Here is a 21,977-nt window from a genome sequence, read left to right as displayed (position 1 = left end):
TCTCTCTCCCTCCTACTCATTGCTTAGACTCTCTCGTCTTTCCTTTTCTCTGTCTTAACGTTTTCAAGCATAAGCTTTTACCGCACTCCCTCTTCCCTTCTCTCTCTCTCTCTCTCCCTCCCTCTCTCTCCCTCTCTCTCCCCCTCTCCCTCTCTTTCTTCAACTTTATGCTCATAATTCAAATCTTCCGCCTTTCTCCAAGTTTCTCTCTCCAAGGGTTTCCATTCCTCCCTCGTTCTTTCTCTCTCTTTCTCTCTCCTCCCTTCTGTTTATTTTCCGATTGCCCTGGAAACGTCTTTTCAGTGTGGGCGGGGGGGGGGGTTATGCCCCCCTACAGCCTAAGGCAAATTTCTTTCAGATCTCATATGAATGAGACGCGATGGCTCAGTGGTAAAGCAGTGGCCTCGTGACCGGGAGGTCCTAGGTTCGAAACCAAGTCGATGCACTCGAGCCCTTTGGTAAGACATTAATCCTCATTAACAATTCTCTCTGAGAGGACTTAAAGCCGTCGGTCCACTGGTTGCATACACATGCTTTCTTAAGTCAGGTAAAACAAACCATCAAACCAAAACCAGATTTTTTCGACTCTTCCTTCTTTCCCTTTTCTCTGTCTTAGACTTTTCAAACAGAAGCTCGTACATCATTCCTTGTCCCCCCTCTATCTCTTTCTCTCTCTCTCTCTCTCTCTCTCTCTCTCTCTCTCTCTCTCTCTCTCTCTATCTTTCTCTCTCCTACTCTCCACTTACGACTCTTTCCCCCTCTCCTGAAGTTTCTCTGTCCATGGGTTTCCATGCACGAGCTTGTACCTTTCATCCGGAGGCAGAGATACGATTTCACGAAGAGATGGAATCTTGCGGGTCTTACGAACAACCTACTGCATCACTCAACTAAGATATTTGTTGCCATGGCGACGAGGCAAACTTCCCGCCAAAACAGTGTATCATCGTCAAAGCGATAATGCACATGTTTGTTTTGGCAGATTTGAAGAAGGCTATCGATTCTCACTTCAGATTATGGCCCCAATATTCGTGAATGTTACTATATTAAACCTGGCAACAGCAATGTCGCTGTTAACAACAACAACAACAACAACTTCAACAACAACATCAATAATAACAAGAACAACAACAAAAACAAGAGTACATTATTAAAGTAAGAATATATTTTTTCCACATAATCTTTCAGAATATTTCCATTTAACATTTAGATGCCGATTTCTCATTAATGTCGAAAACATGACATAAAATTCTAGGATAATGATTGGGGGAGGGGGGGGGGGGCTTAACAAACACAATATATACTAGTCCCTTAGAAATTAGTAAGTTGATAACGAGCAGATTGTCCAGTCTTCTTTGTTCTTCTAATATTGCGTTAAATGTTCAATAGAGTATATTGTAAAAACCCTATATTCTTTGTCTATATAGTTTGTTATTATGTTTATATAATCAAAAGCGATTTTATAGCTGACAATGAACTGGCTGCGTTGATTTATGAAAGTATTTCTACACCAGAGATTTTCAGCAGGTGGAGTGAAACACATAGTTGTTCAGAATAAGTTTGAATTTCGAGGATAGTTATATATATCTATATATATTTTTTTTTTTTGGGGGGGGGGGGGGCAATTTTTTTTTGGCAATTTTTTAACTAGGCCTTTTTCTCGGTGTGTTCCTTCTTCCTAACTTTAGAAGCCGATTGTACATTTTTCTACCCGAACTAAAGCTAGGCAAATTCAAGTGTCTAAGCACTTATCATGTATAATTGAATCGAAGGGAGCTTGAATTGAGGGTCTTTTCGAGAGAGACTTTTTTTTTTTTGGTGCGTTCCTTGTTCTTTGGAAGTCAATTGTACTTTTCCTACCTCGAAGTGAAGTTGGGCCAAGTACATTGAAACTGGAGGAGTAGTAATGTACCCAAGGGCATGTAACTATATTAGATTTTTTTTAAATGGGAGTAAATAAGATCAGCATAATTATGTCACAACACGCACCGCTTCCGCCCTCTAGGTTGCTGCAATTATATTCGGGAAAGGGGGAGGTTGGTTCAAAATAAGCAAAGTGTCCAGTGGGGTGGGGTGGATTTATATATTCAGTGGAGGGGCGTTTAAGGTAAGCAAAGTGCCCGACGGGGTTGTAAGGGTGATTATCTTTTTCGGGGGGGGGGGGGGAGTAACTGTTTACTGCCAAGATATGCCTATAAGGGCGGGAGGGGCGTATCAAAAAGGTGTATGAGCTAGAGTTCCCTGACATTGTCATCAGCGGGTCCTAAGCAATTTGAAAATACCTTTGACCCTAATACCTCCTTCAGAATGCCCACATTGACTCCAGAAGGAAACCAGATGGAGATATTCTTGTTTTATTTTTCTCGGTAACATGATATTTTTTTCGATCTACTGGCGGTCTCGTTTCGATCTTCTCAGTCTCGTGTATGTCTCGTCTGTGTGAATGTATCTACATGTGTGCGTGTGTGTGTGTGTGTGTGTGTGTGTGTGTTTTTCCCCTTCCACAGGGATCCTTTATTAAATAATATCGTTCGCATTATTATGTATACAAGAATTTATTTTAAATGCAGAATTTCAAAATAATATTCCTGGCCGTTCAAAATATGATAAGAAAATACAGTTATAGATATCACTTACAAATTGAAGTTCCCTTTTAAAAATAAATATCACAGATTTAGTTGGCAAAATGATTTTAGAAGAAATAAACAATCAGAAACACAAGTAACCACTTTTTTCATAAATTTCTGTTCTTTCATATTTGTTTTATATACTTTTCCATGTTATAATAACACTGATATTATGTTTTCAAAAACTGGCAAACACTGTTTGCATTTCGCTGCAAATTTTTTTTCCTGACTATAATCATAATACAGTTGAGGGCACTGTTATTATTACCGTGAAACCCAAACAACTTATTTTGATTTATTACGGGACAACCAGTACTTAAGTTTAGACCATATTTCGTTTGTATGAATACAGTAACAACATATATGTATACTCGTTTCTACAATGTTATTACAGAATGTACATGAGTTAACTGTAACTAATTTTAATCTTAACAAAGCATCTTTCATATAAAGAATTCTATTCAGTAACTTGAACTGAAACCCCCTCATGTTAACATCGACCATTGAATTAAAGGGAAGAAGATAATACGAACTCCATACAATATTGCCAAGGTCAAACTCCTGTTTCCACTTAGTAAGACTTTTACATTCCTTTATCTTATGCTTCAATAAAGAACGGTATGTGCACAACCTTTTTTTCACTTTTATTATGAATAACAATGCTTCCGGGGTGTTAGACGCAGGTTCAGTTACCTTTGGTATGAAAACCAAAGTGTGTGTTATAGTGTATTTTTTACAGACGTGTAAAAAAAATCAAAAAAATATTTAAAAAAAATCAATCAGAATCAATATTTAATCTCGGGAACGACCTTAAACGTCACTATCTTAAAGACGTAACTGAGGTTTTCGAACCGGAGTCCGCTTGAGTCAGTTGTAGGCGAGGACAGAGAGCTGACCAAAAAGCAAGTGAACGTCACACCTTTTTTTTGGGGGGGGGGGGGGGGGTTGGGAGGGGAGGGGGAGGTAAGCCCCCAACATCTCTTGCACCGCTACTGGAAGAAAAAAAATGGTTCTAAATGCAGCGGATTTGGATGTGGAATCTTCCAATCGCATAATGAGTCATACTTGCTCCCTTGTCTGATAGGGGTCAATTCGAACGTCGTTCTCTTGGGAGAGGAGCTTTGTTTGCGAAAATTTAATTTCAAGGGCTCGTGCCAACGTGACTCCACCAGAAAGGCGATTTTAAGTTTCCGGTGCTCTTTCCTGATCATGAATTTGATGATGACAGCTAGGTCTGAAAGCCATCGATGTTATGTTTTAGCTTTAATGTCTATGTTGTTGTCTTGTATGTTCTTCTCCATTGATTGTTCACACATTTTCGATGATTTTCTTTCATTGCCCACAACCTCCATGCTTTAAGATTGTATCCACATATGTTTTCATTATTTGTTTTTTCATTGTACAAGAATTCACAAGACAATACGGTCTGTTCGAACGCTCTCTAAGTTCCTAATAATAATAGTGGTTACTTGTATAGCGCACCGGTCTACCTTTCGGTGCTCATCGCGCTTAGAGAAAAGTACATGTCACAGACATAAGAAAGAAAAAAAAATAAACCGAAAAACCAAATTCGAAATTCTCCTAAACATAGTACATTTGAATATTGCAATAATTACAACGAAACAAACAAATAAGTTTTCAATTGTAATTTGAATGTTTATGTTGACGACATAATAAACAAAGAAATGCAATCGATAACATCGCTCCTGTATTTCGATCATGCTATTTGGTGAGGGCCCGGCCACTTCGAAACCGACATAGCACCGATATCAAACCGAACAATAGTTGCATCCCCAACTGCCAAATTATCGGTCGATGTGGACTCGGTTTGTCGGTGTGAATGGGTGTCCACGATGTTACTTTTTAGAATCCCCGGTCAAAGTTTAATTGACTCGAATTTGCGAAAGTAAAGTTTTCTCTCAGCTGCCTTACGGAGAAAAAAAAAACGACACCCACTTTTCGAACTGCGGGTGCCCTTGACTAGTCCTTTGGAACAGAAAGTAAAAAGTGATGACTTCGATTTCATCCCCCAGCGTAGCTAAAGGGTGGTAGCAGGGAGGGGGAATATTGCCCTGGCCTTAACTATTTTTTTGAGAATTTTGTACGGACTTTTTGTCACTACCTTGAAAAATGTTTGGGCATTTTCCAAATCTAAAACATAAACCTTTTCTTCCGTATACATTTTTTAAGTTTTAGCTTCAACTGCCCCTGCCCCTTTTCTCGATTGTTAAGTGAAAGAACTGGCTACGCTATATCGATGTTGTCAGCGTGTGTGTAGACCAAACCGCACGTTTTCAGAGAAACGTGAATATCTTATGTTATGCAGTCCCTGTTGCAACAAATGCAACACAAAGGACTGGACTACTGCAAGACACGATCTCGCTTTGCGTGAATATTCCGTACCTTGATCAATGCTTTTTCCCGCTTTATAAAAATAAAGCTTCCAGAAAAATTGAGATATGATGAGCGAGTCCAGGCGACAAAAGATGAACGGACTTTCTGGAGGAGAGTGTAAATGGTTTCCGCGCGCATCGAACAGGAGAGCAATGATGATGGATAAACCTTGGAAGCCTCTGTCGTCGTTCCTCGTTCTCCTGCTCATATCCGTGGTCGTCGATCTCCCTTCATATGCCGACGCCAAGGATGTGCGACCACCGACACCCACCGACGCGTACCTGGCGAGTTTCTTCCAACCGAGTTCGTCGGACACGGAGGTGGTGGACGACGACGACGTCGATGCGGCGGCGGCTACGGATGCGAGGACGATGACGACAACACCTAGGGGTAACTTGAGCGGACGAGACGGTATCGTTGATCTTGTCGAACAGCTAGCTGAAGGTGATGTATTGCCAATAATTATTTCCTCTAAATTGCATTTCAGACGGATGCTAAAAATACACATCTACCCCAATATCTTAATATGTATGCGATTTTCGGTTTTTAAGATCCGAATGACTAAAGTAAGAAATTTCGGAAAACTACAAATAAGTGAAGAAGAAAAAGAGAGGGGGAGAGGGAAAAGAAGGAGGTAGCTAGAGAGAGAGAGAGAGAGAGAGAGAGAGAGAGAGGGGGGGAGAGAGAGAGAGAGAGAGAGAGATAGAGAGAGAGGGGGGGGGGGGGGGAGGGGATGATGACAGGTAGATTATGCAAATTGTAAAATGACATATACAGGGGCTCAGGCGCGTACGCAGGATTTTTTCAAGGGGGGGGGGTTTTAACATTTATAAATCGGTCCGAAAATTTCGCAACGACTCAGCCAACCGCTGAATAAGCGGGGGGGGGGGGGGGGGGGGGGGGTAAGAGGACACTTTTTTTTTTTTTTTTGGTCTCGAAATTTGGAAATTTGACATTTTGCTCCGTTGGGGGGGGGGGTAAGGTCACCTTTTTTAGGTCGGCCATGGGAATAATTTTTTTTTTTTTTTTTTTTTTTTAATAATTAAAAAAAAAAAAAAAAAAAAAAAAAAAAAAAAAATCCAAAAGGGGGGGGGTTTTAGGTTTTTTTTAGGGGGGTTTACACACACAAAATTTCCAAAGGGGGGGGGTTTAACCCCCCAAACCCCCCCCCCCTGCGTACGCGCCTGCAGGGGCTGTCCACAGTTGTAGCCGCAACGTATGGAGACATCATGAAACGGAGGGTCCAAAGTGGTATACGCATGTATTAGACTTCGATTTCGAATTTTAGTCTATCGGATAGGATGCGAAAACGTAGATCCTACGATTATCTTGAAATCATATAGCCTACTTTGTTTTTCGGTATTATTTCTTGTTTTATTTATTTTATTTTTCTTCATGTTTTTTTCCAAAGTTACAAACTAATTACAACATAATAATCATGATAATGATTAATACATCATCAACGTAAAATACTTATATTATATTACTAACATGAAGTAATCACGAAGGATTGCCACATTCACTAGAGTGAGTTAATGTCACGTACACAAAGCACGAGACGTGTCCCCTTTCCAAATGTTCGGCCAAAGAGGCGCGTGATGATGGGATAAATATTTTTCTTTGCTCGCTTGTGATAGATTTTTTTATTACAAAAACAAAAAAAGTCATGAATCGTGTCTGGTGCTTATCATTCTCCAACGCTTGCACCCCCTCTCTCTCTCTCTCTCTCTCTCTCTACTTCTATTCCAATTATTTCTCTCGCTATCCTTGCATTGTTTCAATGTTTCTATGGACACTGATGTACTGATGTTATAGTTAGAAATTCCTTTTATCTTGTTCATTCATTTCCTCTTTTCTTTCTTCTCCGACCTATCTTCATATCGCCCCCTATCTCTCTTCCCTCTCTCTCTCCCCCTCTCTCTCCCCCTCTCCCTCGCTCTGTTTCTCTCTGTCCCCCTCCCTCTCTCTTTCTCTATCATTCTGTTCCATTATACCCCTTTTCCCTTTCTATTCTTTCTCTTCCACTGACCACCCCTCTCTTTATGTCTCTCTTTGTGTATGCCTCTCTCCCACGTGTCTATATTCTTTACCCGCTGATGGAGGCTTAATGAAGGGGGCTGGGGGATGAGGAGGGGGGTGGGTGCTCATGGACCACTCCTTTTTACCATCATCAACAGCATCGGTTGTGATAACGCAAAATAATAATGCTCATAATTCATTACACGGGTTTTTCTTCCCAGCGTTGGGTCAACTTTAATATGTCGTACCAATACTATACAGATAGTACTGAATGCTCATAATTCATTACACACTTTTTTTCCCAGCGTTGGGTCCACTTTAATATGTCGTACCAATACTATACAGATAGAGAATAGTTGCACCATACATGCTCGGGTAAGCTGTTCATGAAAGAAACCAATATACTACAAAAGACAAAAATATTCGTAGCTCAGTCACTCCAACGAGAGACCAAAACGAGACCGACTATATTACATTCCGAGCAGAAAAATAATCTGTGATCCCTTTTCATTCGTTTCATGTCAGTTTATAGAAGAAGAAAAAAAGTTGCTTTTCAAATGCCTTAAAATTTGGAACATAACAGGAAAAAGCTGTGAACTGTGGTCCAAATTTTCATGCCACATGTGTGCTGAGTCCCACTTACACATTTCTGTGTGGAGTGCGTGCGAAATTCAGCAATATTGCATACATTTCTAATCATTTTGATGATCTCAATACCAATTTCTATGTACCTCATACTCAACCGTCCCCGCATTACCACCAGGCTTTATTTTACACTGTAATCGATATATGACACAAACTTAACTTTAGCTTTATTACAATCCATATATGCCTACGTTCAAAGAGTGCATACAAAGTTTTGTGGTAAGTATCATTTTATTTTAATTCACTTCACAAGACCTTTACCAAAGACAATACTTTGCCCCCACATTGATGTTGATTGTATACTATGTACATAAGGCCTATATTCCGTTTACAATTTTAAATGAAATTGATATAGTTATGTTGTATAAGACTGAAAGAGAGAAAGGCAGAGTTCCCACTTAACCACTACAAAATGCATACATCGTAATAGTCACCAGACCGCACAGCAGTCTTTTACATGCATATCCATTAATAGTTTGCTTTACCCCATGCTATAAGCCCCCCCCCCCCCAAAAAAAAAAAAAAAAAAAAAAAAAAAAAAATCAAAATCAAAATCAAAAAAAAAAAAATCAAAAAAAAAATCAAAATCAAAATCAAAATCAAAATCAAAATCAAAAAAAAAAATCAAAAAAAAAAAAAAAAAAATCAAAAAAAAAAAATCAACAACAACAAATCTATAAATTATGATCCTACTCGTCCAAGCCTTATATGCCCAATATATATCACATTTGCCTAAGTCAGCCCAACCTCTAGATTACACGTAATCCTCTTTGTAGTTATGATGCCGTTGCCTTTTAGACATTTTCTCAGGGGTCTCAATCATGTAAAAATATATTCCAGAATCCGGCCGGTTATTTATATCAACGAACTCATAATCATGCTAGTACGCTCAACAGCCCAGCTTTTCGCCGGGCGTCCTACTTTAATGATCACGCCATCTTCGGCTGGCAGCAAGTAAGTGGGGGGAGGTCGCATATTGCGTGGGTGTGGTGGAGATCAAAATTAAATAGGCCAGATTCTGAACTAGTAGAAATACTGTAGCATGCGTGACCACTGGCTTTCCAGACACCCCCTTCACGAGGATTTCTTCTGAAGTCAAAGTACACCCTAAATAAGGATTTCGCGTGAATTTTGTGTACTCCTAAACAAGTATTGTAAAATTGTAACCCCTTGAGCATTTTGAAGTGCGATAGTGATTACCCTTTAAGTTGTTGACAATGTAAAAATAAATCAAATTGCGCTTCTGATGTAAAAAAAAACATATACATATCTGAAAAGCGCTTTGAAAGGGCCTGCGGTCCTTAAATGCGATATATATGAACGAACTATTATTATTATTATTATAATTCACGATGTAAACATTTATTTCAATAGAGAAGCATTAACATCAATCTGTACACTTCCAGATGGGTTTAATGCACAGGCATCATAAGTCCTTACTTTGAAAAAAATAATTACATTTCAAATTTGATCTATTCTATATAAAGTACATTAGCAAGCTGACGTAACTGAAAAATAACACTAAACGCGTACACCAGGATTTTGAAAAAGTACCACTTTTTCATGAAAATTTACCACTTTTTCATGAAAATTTGAAGTTTTTTTTAATTCCTTCCCCTTTTTGCGAGTAAGTTGAGGAGCTCCCGAGCTTGAACATTTTCATCATCCTCATGCTCTATATCACGCAGGCGCAGCTCAAGATCCATAGCCCGAACTATTTCCTCGAACTTCTTGTCTTCGTCTTCACCCGCCATGTCGTCTTTCCTTAACTCCTCCTCCGCCAACCCACCGCGCTTATCCTCGTCCTCGGTCTCCTCAACCTCCGCAGACTCAACACTCTTGTCCTCGTCCTCGGTCTCCTTGTTCTCAAGTGCATCACTCTTACTATGATCGAGCTGGTTTTCTAGCAAGTTGACGAGCTCTCTGACTTCTTCCAGTTCTTTCTTCACTTCACCTGCATCCTCCTTCAGGAGACCAAGGCCTCTCTTCCCAACCGTTTCTGGCTGGTAGAAGCAGTAGTAGATCTTGACATTATGGCCCGTATTGCCAGGTTTAGGATGTGCGCCATCCTGCCACGCGACGGGATTGGCTTCCTTGGTAGCCCACTCGAGAGATTCCTCCGTTACAGTCATGCCAAGTACCTGCACGAAAAAAAAGTTAAGACTGCACTTGTAAAGCCTTTTTCGGATATGAGTGTAATATCTTATATTATATCTCATGACACAAAGGCCACTGAATATCAGCGCACCGTGCCTTTTCAAGGAATAAATGCTGACTCATTAAACCCCTGGGTGAGGAGAGCCAACTTTAAACAAAATGCCAGGGGTGTGTTGTACAAAACTAAGATCGACTTAAGTTGGACCGAACTATGGCAGGCCATTCATGCCACTGGTTGCTCTCCCTGTTGAATTGGTCTCTTAGTTATGATCTTTAGATATAACAAAAAAATCCTTCAATAAAGAACTATCCAAAAAATGTAAATTATGTAGATTTGTGACCATGATTTGTACGTCCCTTGAGAGACCAATGCCAGTAAAACAGTGGCATGAATAGCCTACCATAGTGAAGTCCAACATAAACTCGATCTTTATCTTTGTGAAACTCTCCCCTGGTCTAATAACGCTTAAAGTGCCAGGTAGGAAGGTCTAGTATACCCTACTAGAAAGGAGGTGTGGAAGTATCGTGGTATAGTGGTTCGTTCACTTGACTCTCAATCTAAGGGTTGAGGGTTCGAATCCCAGCCCGGCACTAACGTCTGTTGGCAAGATATTAATCCACATTCGCCACTCTTCACCCAGGTATAAATGGGTACCTGGCAATAGCTAGGGTAATAATAATAGCAGGGCCCTCAGGAGGAACAGCATTGAAGCTGATGAAGCGTGCGTGGGTAATTAAACTCATTATTATTATTATAGAAGAAAACTTAATATAAAAACGTTTAGCAAAACGCCATACAACGTCATAAAATGGGATTTCAAAATAAAAGACACTAGAACCAGTTATGCGCGCGACCCACTGTGAAGAAATAAGAGGGGGAAAAATAGGTGAAATCGCAGCTTTACTACCTGTCTAATGTTGTGAGGTCTTGGCAGGCACCTTGAAGGGACACCGCGCAGAGATTCGAACCCTCAAAGGACGTTCGTACCGGGATGGGGTTCGAACCCTCAGCTATTTGAATAAGAGTCAGGTGACCCTAGACACTTACCGTCTGACATGCCCCATGGAATTTCATGAGGTAAAAGCTGCTTTCCGCTGGTAGGATGATTGGGTTGGCGGCACTGCCGTCTTCACGGCAACAGTACTCGATCTCTGTTGGTCCACCGGTATAGGTCCCCGCGGGCATCGTGTTATAGTCCGGGTCAACCCCTCTACTTACATCGTTCCATCTGATGTTACCACCCGTGAACCCTGAAATATGAAAATGAAAGAGAGAGAGAGAGAGATAGAGAGAGCGTTAAAAAGGGAAAGGGAAAAGGAGGCCGGAGTTGCATGTAGAAAGTATCAACTGGAACAATTAAAGTCTTTGGATACCAACCACCTTCATAAAACTCCTGGCAACTAAGATTTGGATATATAGTGTAAGGTAGCCTACAAGGATACATGTTATTAAATTAATAGCTGTAGGTACAATACATTTCCATGCAATAGAATAATAACTGTAGTGTCACCAGTTTTTCTTTTTGCATGTCATTATGTAGTCTTGAATCTGGCCTATCAAATTTTGATCTCCACCACACAAACGCTACCTCCCCCTACTTACTTGCTACCAGCCGAAGGTAGCGTGATCATTGAATTAAGATGCCCGGCCATAAAATTATTAGTCAGGCTGGGCTGGTGAGCATAATTAGGAACTCGTTGATAACGCCATCTTCGGCGGCTTGATGAAGAACCGGCCAAATTCTAGAATATAGTCATTATGAGACTCACCGTCTGGACAGGTTGTGCCAACTTTGTAGATGCAGTACACACCAGGCATCCAGGACCACGAGCTTGATGAAGCTGTCGGGGTGGACTTGACGCAGTAGTAGCTCCTCAAGGACTCATTGTCACAATAGTTGGTCAAATGATTCCCCTTGGAGCATGTATTGGCCCCGGATGTGTCCGTGTTCTGGTACAACATGCCGAAGTCCCACGTGAATGCTGTTGCCGGGCACGTATCCCCTGCTAGTGTCGCCGCCTCTGGCAGGGCGTATTTTCCGTCCGGCCATGCCAGTGTCATTGTCACCTGAATGTCTGCCAAAATCGACAAGAAAGAAACAACAATTTTTGTTTACATAAAGTTTGTATTCTTTCCTCTCATAAACAAACAACTGCAATTAAGATTCACATTTTATACAGAATTTACAAATACATTTTCACATAAACCAAGTTACCAATAATATCAGTTAACATTTGTCACGCATTGCCATGATACATGATTCGAGAAGTGAATACATAAATCAAATCTGCTCAAAAAGGTAACATTTGCCCTTTGCTGTTTACAAAAGGAAATAATTTTGCAGTAGGTCCTATACTCCAGTAATTTTTTCTCTCTTTTATCTTGACTACGTCAAGAATTCAGTACTCGGTATTTACATGATTCTCAGCCAAACAGCTTGAACATCCTACCTCTTTGCGTCAGCCAAACAGCTTGGACATCCTACCTCGTTGCGTCAGCCAAAGAGCTTAGACATCCTACCTCTTTGCGTCAGCCAAACAGCTTGAACATCCTACCTCTTTGCGTCAGCCAAAGAGCTTAGACATCCTACTTCTTTGCGTCAGCCACACAGCTTAGACATCCTACCTCTTTGCGTCAGCCAAACAGCTTGGATATCCTACCTCTTTACGTCAGCCAAACAGCTTAGACATCCTACCTCTTTGCGTCAGCCAAACAGCTTGGACATCCTACCTCTTTACGTCAGTCAAACAGCTTGGACATCCTACATTTTTACGTCAGCCAAACAGCTTAGACATCCTACCTCTTTGCGTCAGCCAAACAGCTTGGACATCCTACCTCTTTGCGTCAGCCAAAGAGCTTAGACATCCTACCTCTTTGCGTCAGCCACACTGCTTAGACATCCTACCTCTTTGCGTCAGCCAAACAGCTTGAACATCCTACCTCTTTGCGTCAGCCAAAGAGCTTAGACATCCTACCTCTTTGCGTCAGCCAAAGAGCTTGGACATCCTACCTCTTTGCGTCAGCCAAAGAGCTTAGACATCCTACCTCTTTGCGTCAGCCAAAGAGCTTGGACATCCTACCTCTTTACGTCAGCCAAACAATGCCTCGTGAACAACGTGAAAAAGTATTAGCTTAAAGCCCCACTGCACCACTTGGCTACTTGCGCCCTCTATATAGCAAGCAATACCTAATCGGTGACCATTGGTCCTCTATGAACCTCTTTTTCTTATGTTAATTGAGAGGTTATTTGATGAGATAACCACCTGTCAGTGACCATACATGGAGGTCATATCCCTCCTGGCCAAACTAGTGTGGTGGGGCTTAAAACTGCATATATTACCTTCACTAGGAGTGACATCATTGTATGATGGATAATCATTGAAAGCTGTCAAGATGTTTGCTTGGATAGTTCCTCTTTGCCAATTGGCTGGGCAATCTCCGCTGGTTTCATAGTCCGTCTGTCTGGTCCAGAACTTGGAATCCAACACTTCATTGAGCCCTATGAGATCTATGCTGATGGGTTCTAGGAGACATTCAGAAATTTGGTGAGGAAAAAGAAGAAAAAAAAGCACAAATTAGTTTACGAGTGCGAACCATCGAAATCCAAGTAAGTAGAAGGATTTTCCGAGACCGCTGAATTGCACCGCCGTGCGCCATCTTGGATAGAACGAGCGTTGTGAAAGCGAACTGCGACTACGTGCTATGTGTATGCTCAACTTTCGTCTGCAAATGCCATATTGTGCAGCTTTCAACTGCACCAATCGCCTTAAAAGAGGCTCTGGAATAACCTTTCATAGTTAAGTGATCACTTCATTAAAAATAAACAGTTTTGCATGATAATCCTAACGCAGAAAGCCACAGACTAAAGCGTGTATTAACATCGGTCCCATCTATTCATTTCCATGTTTGTGAACTGTTTTCGCTCGAGTTTAATGACATCGGCTATGAACTATCAAAAATATTGAATTCCACAGAGCTGCAAAGTATTATAAACCGATAATATCGAATACATGATATCCAGAGAATACTGTACTGTTTTTTTTTTTTTGGGGGGGGGGGGGATCATTGGGGCATAAGCAGGTCACTTTCTTTGTTTGACTTGGTGAAACTTGGTTCAAGTTACTTTGAAGATTAACTTGAACTTATGAACATGTTGCATCGCGGCGCTGGTATTAATATAGTGACACAATTTCCCGTGAGTCGTCAGACTTTCAAGCATTATTGTAAGAAATTTACTGGAATTTACTCAAAATTTACACCTTAATTTTGGACATTTAAATTGTTGTAAAACACAAGAAATTTTACTCAAAGTTGGTCATTGTGAAAGTTATACGACCTGTCAGTCATGGCAGTTAAAGAAGCTACCTGCATGAACCTTCCTACGTCCTCTAAAACTTGCTCCTCAGATGAATATGTGTAGATTATGTAGTGATTTCATATGGCCTAGTAAAGCACAGCACTTGAAATACAAATCAAGACAAAAAAACACCAGGCAATATTTTGCGAAGCTCCCATTATTCTGGTACATGTATATCTTTAAAGACATATACATTTTGAAATATTTGGGGATTTCTGCTGTAAAAGGGTAAAAAAAATTGGTCAATCTTATTTATGTGTATTTTTTTACATAATATTTCACCATTGATGAAATAAATATACTAATTCAAACAGACTATTTCATCTTCTCCTTCCCACTGAAATGACAGAATGTGCACTACAGGGATAGTATACGATATTTATTACGATGTTTGCCCTATTGGTCTATTTTGTGTTTTATACATCTAGGCTTACCCAGAGAGAAAGGAATTGTGTGATTCTATTATTGACACTAGCCTGTCTTCTGTCTGACAGGTTTAGGTATAGTTTGAATCTGATTGCATAAATTAGATTTGAGATTAGAATTTGCGAAAGAGGCATCAAAGAAATAAAAAAACAACTGGATTATTGTCAACGTGTTTCAGGGAAAGGGATTTTCTTTAAATTTTGTATTTTTAACTTGACTCTGATCACTTATGGTTCCCAAAGCTATTTACAAATTATTGTGCGTATGTTTCTTGATAATGGATAATGTATTCGGTGATGGCATAGTGCCACATACATGTGTGTACAAACAAATTGTTTCGTCAAATTAGATAAGGAAGTCACTGAAATCAGATGAATCCATACATTGCTTCATGAACAAACCAAAGAGAGGGAAATACTTATTCATAATGTATTATATCTTGTTGATGTTTAGTTTTTTAATGAAGTATGTTCAAGTTTTGAGTGCTAAAAGGGAGAAAATCTTGCCTTTTGTACATTGTAGTCAGTCAAAATAATGTACATGTGATTATTTCTCTGTGTGTTAAAATGAATAAGAAATGTGCCGGTATAAACATAATGTGCCATGATTGCTTGCTTGAGGAACGTTTTTTCCACACCATTGAGGATTTTTTTCTTCATATCCACCATTGCAATAGTTCATGGATGCTTTAATATGTACTGTATACATTCATGTAATACATAGTGCAATGCCAAGGTTAAAAAAAAAACTTAATAAAGATGAAAGTATTCACAATTATGTGGAAAGACATGTGAATAGTTGCCACAATGTGTCATTAATTAACACTTCTTATATGGGATGAAAATAATATCTGGCAGCTAAATGGTAGCCTCCCAAGGGAAAGAAAAGAAATAATATTAATATTCAGTGGGCCTACTTCTGCAGTGCCAAGAATCAAAGGGATAGAGAAAGAGAGAGGGGAGAGAGACAAAAAGAAAGAGGGGGAGAGAAAAAGAGAAGGGGATAGAGAGAAAGAAAGGGAGAGTGAAAGAAAAAGAGAGGGAGAGAGAGAAGGGGATAGAGAGAAAGAGAGAGGGAGTAGAGAAAGGGGTAGAGAGAAAGAAGGGGAGAGGGGGAGTGTGAAAGAAAAAGAGAGGGAGGGAGAGAAGGGGATAGAGAGAGGGGGAGTGGGAAGAGAAACACAAAGACTGAGAATTTACGAGTGCGTGTAAAGAGAAAGTGGGAGTGATTTATATAGATAGAGCCTAAATAATTTGATATATTCTTTCTATCACAGAAAGAGACAAAACTAGCCTAATACCACAAATGATATTTAACAAATAGTCTAGCTCTTTTAGTCTTTATGCAAAAAAAACCCTAAAATTTCAACTCCCCTACTGTCCAAGCTGCCACTCTTATTCCAATATTCAAGTCATCAAACATCTGTATGGGACTTGGAAAAGGGCATAAACAATATATGTAAAGATATTTTTCACCAAAACTAACAATAAAACCCTGGTTTCTGGACGTCCCTTCCTCCAATTGCAATAGGAGCTTGTACACAATACGTATGCGCAGGCGATTTCTTGTACTACGCAAAATGGCGGCGGGCGCACTCGAGCGGTGCCATTGCGCTGCGTGAAACGTGAACGGACACAATCCTTCTACTTGGTTTGAGTTCGTTGGTGCGAACGGGTACGGTGACATGCATGGTTCATATTCATGTTTTTTACAATTGTGAATGGCACTCGAAGGCTTAATTGCTCGCAACTTACAGAAGATGCAAATAAAATGAGGATATAATATTTAATATAAGTGCATGTTGGTACAAGAAATAAGACGTACGTTTCATACTTTGTAAAAGGAGTGCTTAACATTTTAGCATATGGAAGTAATATTCGAAGCTCATCAATAAGTACTCGATATATAATATTAAGATGAACTTCCTACCGCACAGAACTTAATTTTAGGTAAAAGTTATAGGGTTACACTGAGATATTTTTTCAAAGGAATAAGAGCAAATGAACGGGCTGGTGAGCTCAGGTACGAGCTCTGGGTTGCCGACGTTTCGATCAGTATGATCTCATCTTCTTTCGGAGGATGACAGTCATATTGACGAGTCCAACACGAGAATTTGTTGCAACTGTTGTTGTTGCTGTTGTTATCGTTGTTTGGAACCCTAAACCCAATCGCAAATAGTTTCGAAAATTCAACTCAGGAGCGATTTCGATACGTTAATGCCCCATAGAAATCAGGTTCGAATTAAGGAATATGTCATTGTTATATTAGAGACTTTTAGATTCGCACGAAGACAATGGAGATTGCTACGATCGACGACCTTTTAATGCACTGCCTTGAATGGACGTCACACGTATCAGTCCACACAAATCTAAAAGTCCCTATTTTCATATTTAAAGGAGTGACGGAGCGATCGCATGGTGAACTGGCCAACAGTGCGTAACACAATACTTAGTTCCCACTTCGCAGACACAGGACTAGACGCAAGAACCATTGAACAGCGCAGCTATAGGGAAGCAGCGAACTACAGTTGACATGAGATGGCCCTAGAGGGCACTTTGCGATAGTGCTTCTAGTAAAGTATGGCTTTAAGATTTGTTCCTCATCTTCAAAAATACACGTACCATTATACTCCAGGCTGCCCACTGTGTACTCTTTGTACACTTTGCCGAACTTTTCCTGCGATGCTGCAGTCTTGGTGAACCTGTCCATATCCACTGATAACGATGCAGAGACGATTTTGTAGCTACCTCCAACACTTACGCTGTTGGACATCTGTTTGAAGAACAAGAGACCGAGACAAGGTGCGAGAAACAATGAATATAAATCATGGTTCAAACTAATTTCTAGACGTTTAAGCAAAATACTGTTCAGGGACCCATTTCTCTTTTTTCAATGACAAATGACAAAAATAAGTGACAAATCTACTAATGACCAATCAGAAGCAAGGATCTTACTAGCTTATAACAAAAACTTTCAATTGTCACTGATGACAAGTTTTATGAAACACCCCGCTGGTCACTCCAAAACGTGACATAATTATAAACGCGTACGCGCATGCGCATGTCACAACTATCTCTCTCGATGAGCTATGGTTCACGTAATCGCTTACATCTCTCGTGGAATCTTTGATGAAAGATGACGTGTCCTCACGATAGGTTGTGCCCGAACGAGACCCCAATTGAGCCTCCGTCACGACGTGCTACATTGGTAAAACAAGAGAAAAAGAAACAACCGTTTATAAAGAAAGGGGAATTATGAAGGTCATGCTTCAGAATGTCCGTTTTACGTCTGTATTTCCTTATTTTGGAAATGAAAACGCACTTTGGAATCGACCATTCTGGCATTTGATTTTTCGTCAGTGGTCCTTTGAGCCGCCATGTGTTATTGACGGTTACACGAAATTATCAATATATATTAGTATTGCTGTGAATCATTGACTCGTTCATTTACCATTTATCCATTCCCTCCACCTGGATGGAGAGAGACTAGTGTAATGTTTAACCAAACATGCCAAAGGCTGGCGCGGTTAGGTTCTAGAAGAACAATGATATTATGACTATTATTACTATTAGTAGTAATAGTATTACTATTATTATTATCATTATTATTATTATTATTACTACTACTATTATTATTATTATTATTAACATTATCATTATTACATTATTATTATTATCATTATCATTGTTGTTGTTGATGTGACCATTGTCATTATCAACATCATCATTATCATCATCATCATCATCATCCTAATTAAAGGTGAGGAAAGCCTTACCGTTCCCCAGTCAGAGAGGAATGTCATGTAGGCCGCTTTGTCATAGGTAGTGGGCAGACCACAGACGGCGACACGAAACTCTCGACTGGGCTCGAACCCGTCAGTGTTGGCGAGGGCCTCCAGGTATCGAATACTGCCATAGTTCTGGATCGTTTGCTCTGAGAAGTACACGTAACCCTTGGTATTTTCATCGTTCTTGATGGACTGGTATTCTGAAACCATGAAAATGTGAAGTGTTAATAAAAGATACATTTTGACACCTTTGAATAAATACGCTTTTCAATTTCTTTAAAAATTATGATTATTTTATCTACAAAGCAATGTTTGATTAATTTTTGTGTCAATGTAAAAGAAGTATGTATATTTCTAATACTGATCATCTGCATATTGTAACGTTAAGACGACTTTAGCACTTCTGAAGGAGGTTTTATAACAATCTCTAAATATTATATAAGTCGCTTTCCATTATGATCATGAGGTCTGCGAATTTCAAAAAGATGTTGTAGATAAATTTGAAATAGGCCTACCACGTAAAAAAAAGAAAACAACTGAAACTCTCAAAGGAAAATTTTGTGAGATTAACACAATTCTGAAAAATATTAAAGTTCATTAAGTACGAACCGGTTCGAACACATGTATTATCGTGAATAATACTTGAATTTGTTCAATCATGTGATCCTTGTAATATGTTTATCGTACCATGATTCAATCAAAATAATACATTCCTTGTAAGAGGATTTTAGGAAATAGCTGTCGCCTCCCCCCCCCTTTTTTTGTTTTGCTTGTCGGAAATTCTTCGGAATTGCGCCACCATTTTTACAAAATCCTGGAACCGTCCCAGGGCGCAGTAAAAATATCGGATAGAAATTTAAATCCCAAAATGATTGTCGATGGGCCCAACTGTAAACATTCCGCCCCCAAATAGCAAGACCGCCCCCCCCCCCACTCCCCCATTAGAATTAACATGTAAGGATAGCTCTCTTACGATGGCTGGCAGCAAACTGGAAGCTAGCGAAGACAGCTGAAACGTCAACTAAAGAGTGAAAAGAGAGAATGAAAGGGACAAAAAGATAAAACTTATTGATTTATACTATTCGTTGAGTCATGTAGATTGCCATATATTAAAAAAAAATAGACTAGAAAAGCATACCATAGCAGGATACCCCATAAAAGTTAATGATCAGCTTTTACAGACAGACAGAATCGACAATAAACTCGTTCTTAAAGATGTTCATGCGTGGGTATATAGTCGTTCGTGAGTAGCTAACTTCACGATCGCTACATAACACTGATCTGAGCCAGGTATTCCGCCGGTATTCCGCTCCCGTGCGTACGTCCGTGTGCTGCCCTCTATATACCCACGCTTGAGCAAATTTAACTTCTTCATATACGGTGTTGACGCCCGGGTTTTCAATAGAACTACCCATCTCGTAAATAGGGACTTTTAGAAATGCACGTCAAGAGCTTTGACTGCAACGTGTGACGTCATTTTAAGGCACTGCGCCTGCGTCACGTGGTCTCAGTCGGCGATCGAGAATGCGTCAACCTTGATTTTCCTAAATCTAGTACATGCAATACATACATACATATTGACATTTATAAAGCGCCTTTACATGCTGAAATGTGTAGAACAGGTGTCACATGCACCTGTTCTACACATATTTACATATTAGCAGTGAAGGGATGTTCTTTTGTTGAGGGTAGAATGAGGAATGTCCTCTTTCTTTGTCCGTGATGTTTATCGTGTTACTTCCTGCATGCATATCGTCGAGTGCAATCTAAAAGATTTCTAATTGTAGCCAACATGGGCAGTTAAGTACGTTGACACGCATGATCAGTCGGCGTTCGTCGTGTTCTCGTTCACTCATTCTAAAAGTCCCTAATGTCAAGGCACGGAAAAGAAGGAATTTAAAGTTATTCGAATCCCCTCCATCCGCACCCGTTATTTAAACAAAATACGAAACATCCGTTCATGTGTCGTCACCCCCTGTCTCAATGCGCAATGAATTAAACTTCCATTGAGTGACGTCATTTACGTAGAAACTCGCTAGATAACGCTCTGTTTGCGATTTGTTGAATTTCATCGCCTTTGTAACATGCCCACTAATCAAGCACGAAATGACATCTGCCTAACGCAGGACTGCGTTGGCGACTATAAACGCAGCTTTGCCAGCTTGATTAACGCAGATAATAGCGCGATCAAAATGATGCAACATGTGAAACGGGTATTTCACGATATAGCATGGGGCCAGTGGCGTACGCAGGATTTTTTCAAGGGGGGGGGGGGGGGGTTATCATTTTTAAATAGGGCCGAAAATTTCGCAACGCCTCAGCCAGCCGCTGAATAAACGGGGGGGGGGGGGGGGGTTGTGGTCCCAAAAAATTCGCAACGACTCATGGGGGTGGGGGGGGGTAGGGTCACTTATTGGGGGTCACCCTTTGGTACAATTTTTTTTTTTTTTTTTTTTAGTATTAAAAAAAAAATATTTAGGGGGGGGGGGTCATCAAAAATCATACAGATACAAAATTGAGAGGGGGTTCAACCCTCAACCCCCCCCCCCGCCGCGTACGCGCCTGCATGGGGCTACAAAACGAGCAGCTTACCATCGACATTCACCTGATGGGAGAGCTTCTTGGCGTAGCTTTTCGTTCCGTAAAACGTATCCTTCTCTTGCGACGTGTAAGAGCTACTACGTCGCACGAAATCCACTTCGTCGGGCACTCGGTACTCGTTGTCGGCCGTCACTTTCCCGTTGTCGTAGGTGAGTTTCAAGACACGCCGAGTCGTCAAGAGCCCGGGGTCGACCCCTCCAGTCTTTTGGTTACCCTCGGGGTTTCCCTTGATGATATCGTAGGAGATGCCGACGTATTTCACCTGCTCTGGAACGGGCTTGGTAGAAGCGCCTAGTGATAGCGCAGGCATTAGGAAGAGGAGGGCGAACATGTAACCGCATACACTACGTGGTGTCTCCATTGTGAAAACAGATCTAGACTAAGAGGCCGGAAGAAAGAGGGAAATAAAGCAGGAAGAAGAAGAAGATGATAATAACTAATGTTTGTTTACAGGCTTACAATACATCGATATACAACGTTTGCATCATGTGAATGTATATTGCAAAAAACAACCAAGCACACAGAAAACAACACAACAACAAACTGCATGGACCTAAATAGCTATTATTCCCTCAGATGTTTAACACAATGCCTGTCACTGAAATTCTTGTGTAAAAATAAGGGGGGGGGGGGCAAACGTATTGACCCCTCCAACTTAAACGGTGCTTCATTTTTAAGAAGTTACATCCGTTTCACACGAGACGTTGATTTCGAATTGCGTTTGGTATTACTAAGCTAATAAAGCCGGAGAAGGAAATTGATACATCAGTTAGTAAGTGTTTGCACTATTTGCAATGTTCCCTATATGTGAACTCACTATTTACTCATACATGGTGCATCATAAACACCTGTACCGACGCTGTCCTACGCCGCAGCAAATAGGGACTTTTAGATTTGCACGACGAGAACGTGGACTGCTATGTGTGACATCCTTTTAAGGCACTGGCAGTGCCCGGCGGTGCCTTA

At 40.4% G+C, this 21,977-nt stretch overlaps 1 protein-coding gene across 1 annotated transcript; it reads right to left on the bottom strand.

Moving 5' to 3' along the window:
• Nucleotides 1-8,344: 8,344 nt before the first annotated feature.
• Nucleotides 8,345-21,372, bottom strand: LOC575002. Its single transcript, XM_030979404.1, has 9 exons — nucleotides 21,003-21,372; nucleotides 19,384-19,431; nucleotides 18,399-18,610; nucleotides 17,733-17,822; nucleotides 17,245-17,395; nucleotides 13,181-13,363; nucleotides 11,610-11,915; nucleotides 10,888-11,090; nucleotides 8,345-9,823 (listed from the first exon to the last, which is right to left on the bottom strand). Exons 1-9 carry the CDS (start codon nucleotides 21,370-21,372, stop codon nucleotides 9,287-9,289), a joined length of 2,100 nt encoding a protein of 699 aa, XP_030835264.1. The 3' UTR covers nucleotides 8,345-9,286.
• Nucleotides 21,373-21,977: the final 605 nt, after the last annotated feature.

This window comes from Strongylocentrotus purpuratus, unplaced genomic scaffold, assembly GCF_000002235.5.
Source record: "Strongylocentrotus purpuratus isolate Spur 01 unplaced genomic scaffold, Spur_5.0 spur5_contig_816, whole genome shotgun sequence".
Taxonomy (NCBI): Eukaryota; Metazoa; Echinodermata; class Echinoidea; order Camarodonta; family Strongylocentrotidae; genus Strongylocentrotus; species Strongylocentrotus purpuratus.
This window is presented reverse-complemented; position numbering and strand designations above follow the sequence as displayed.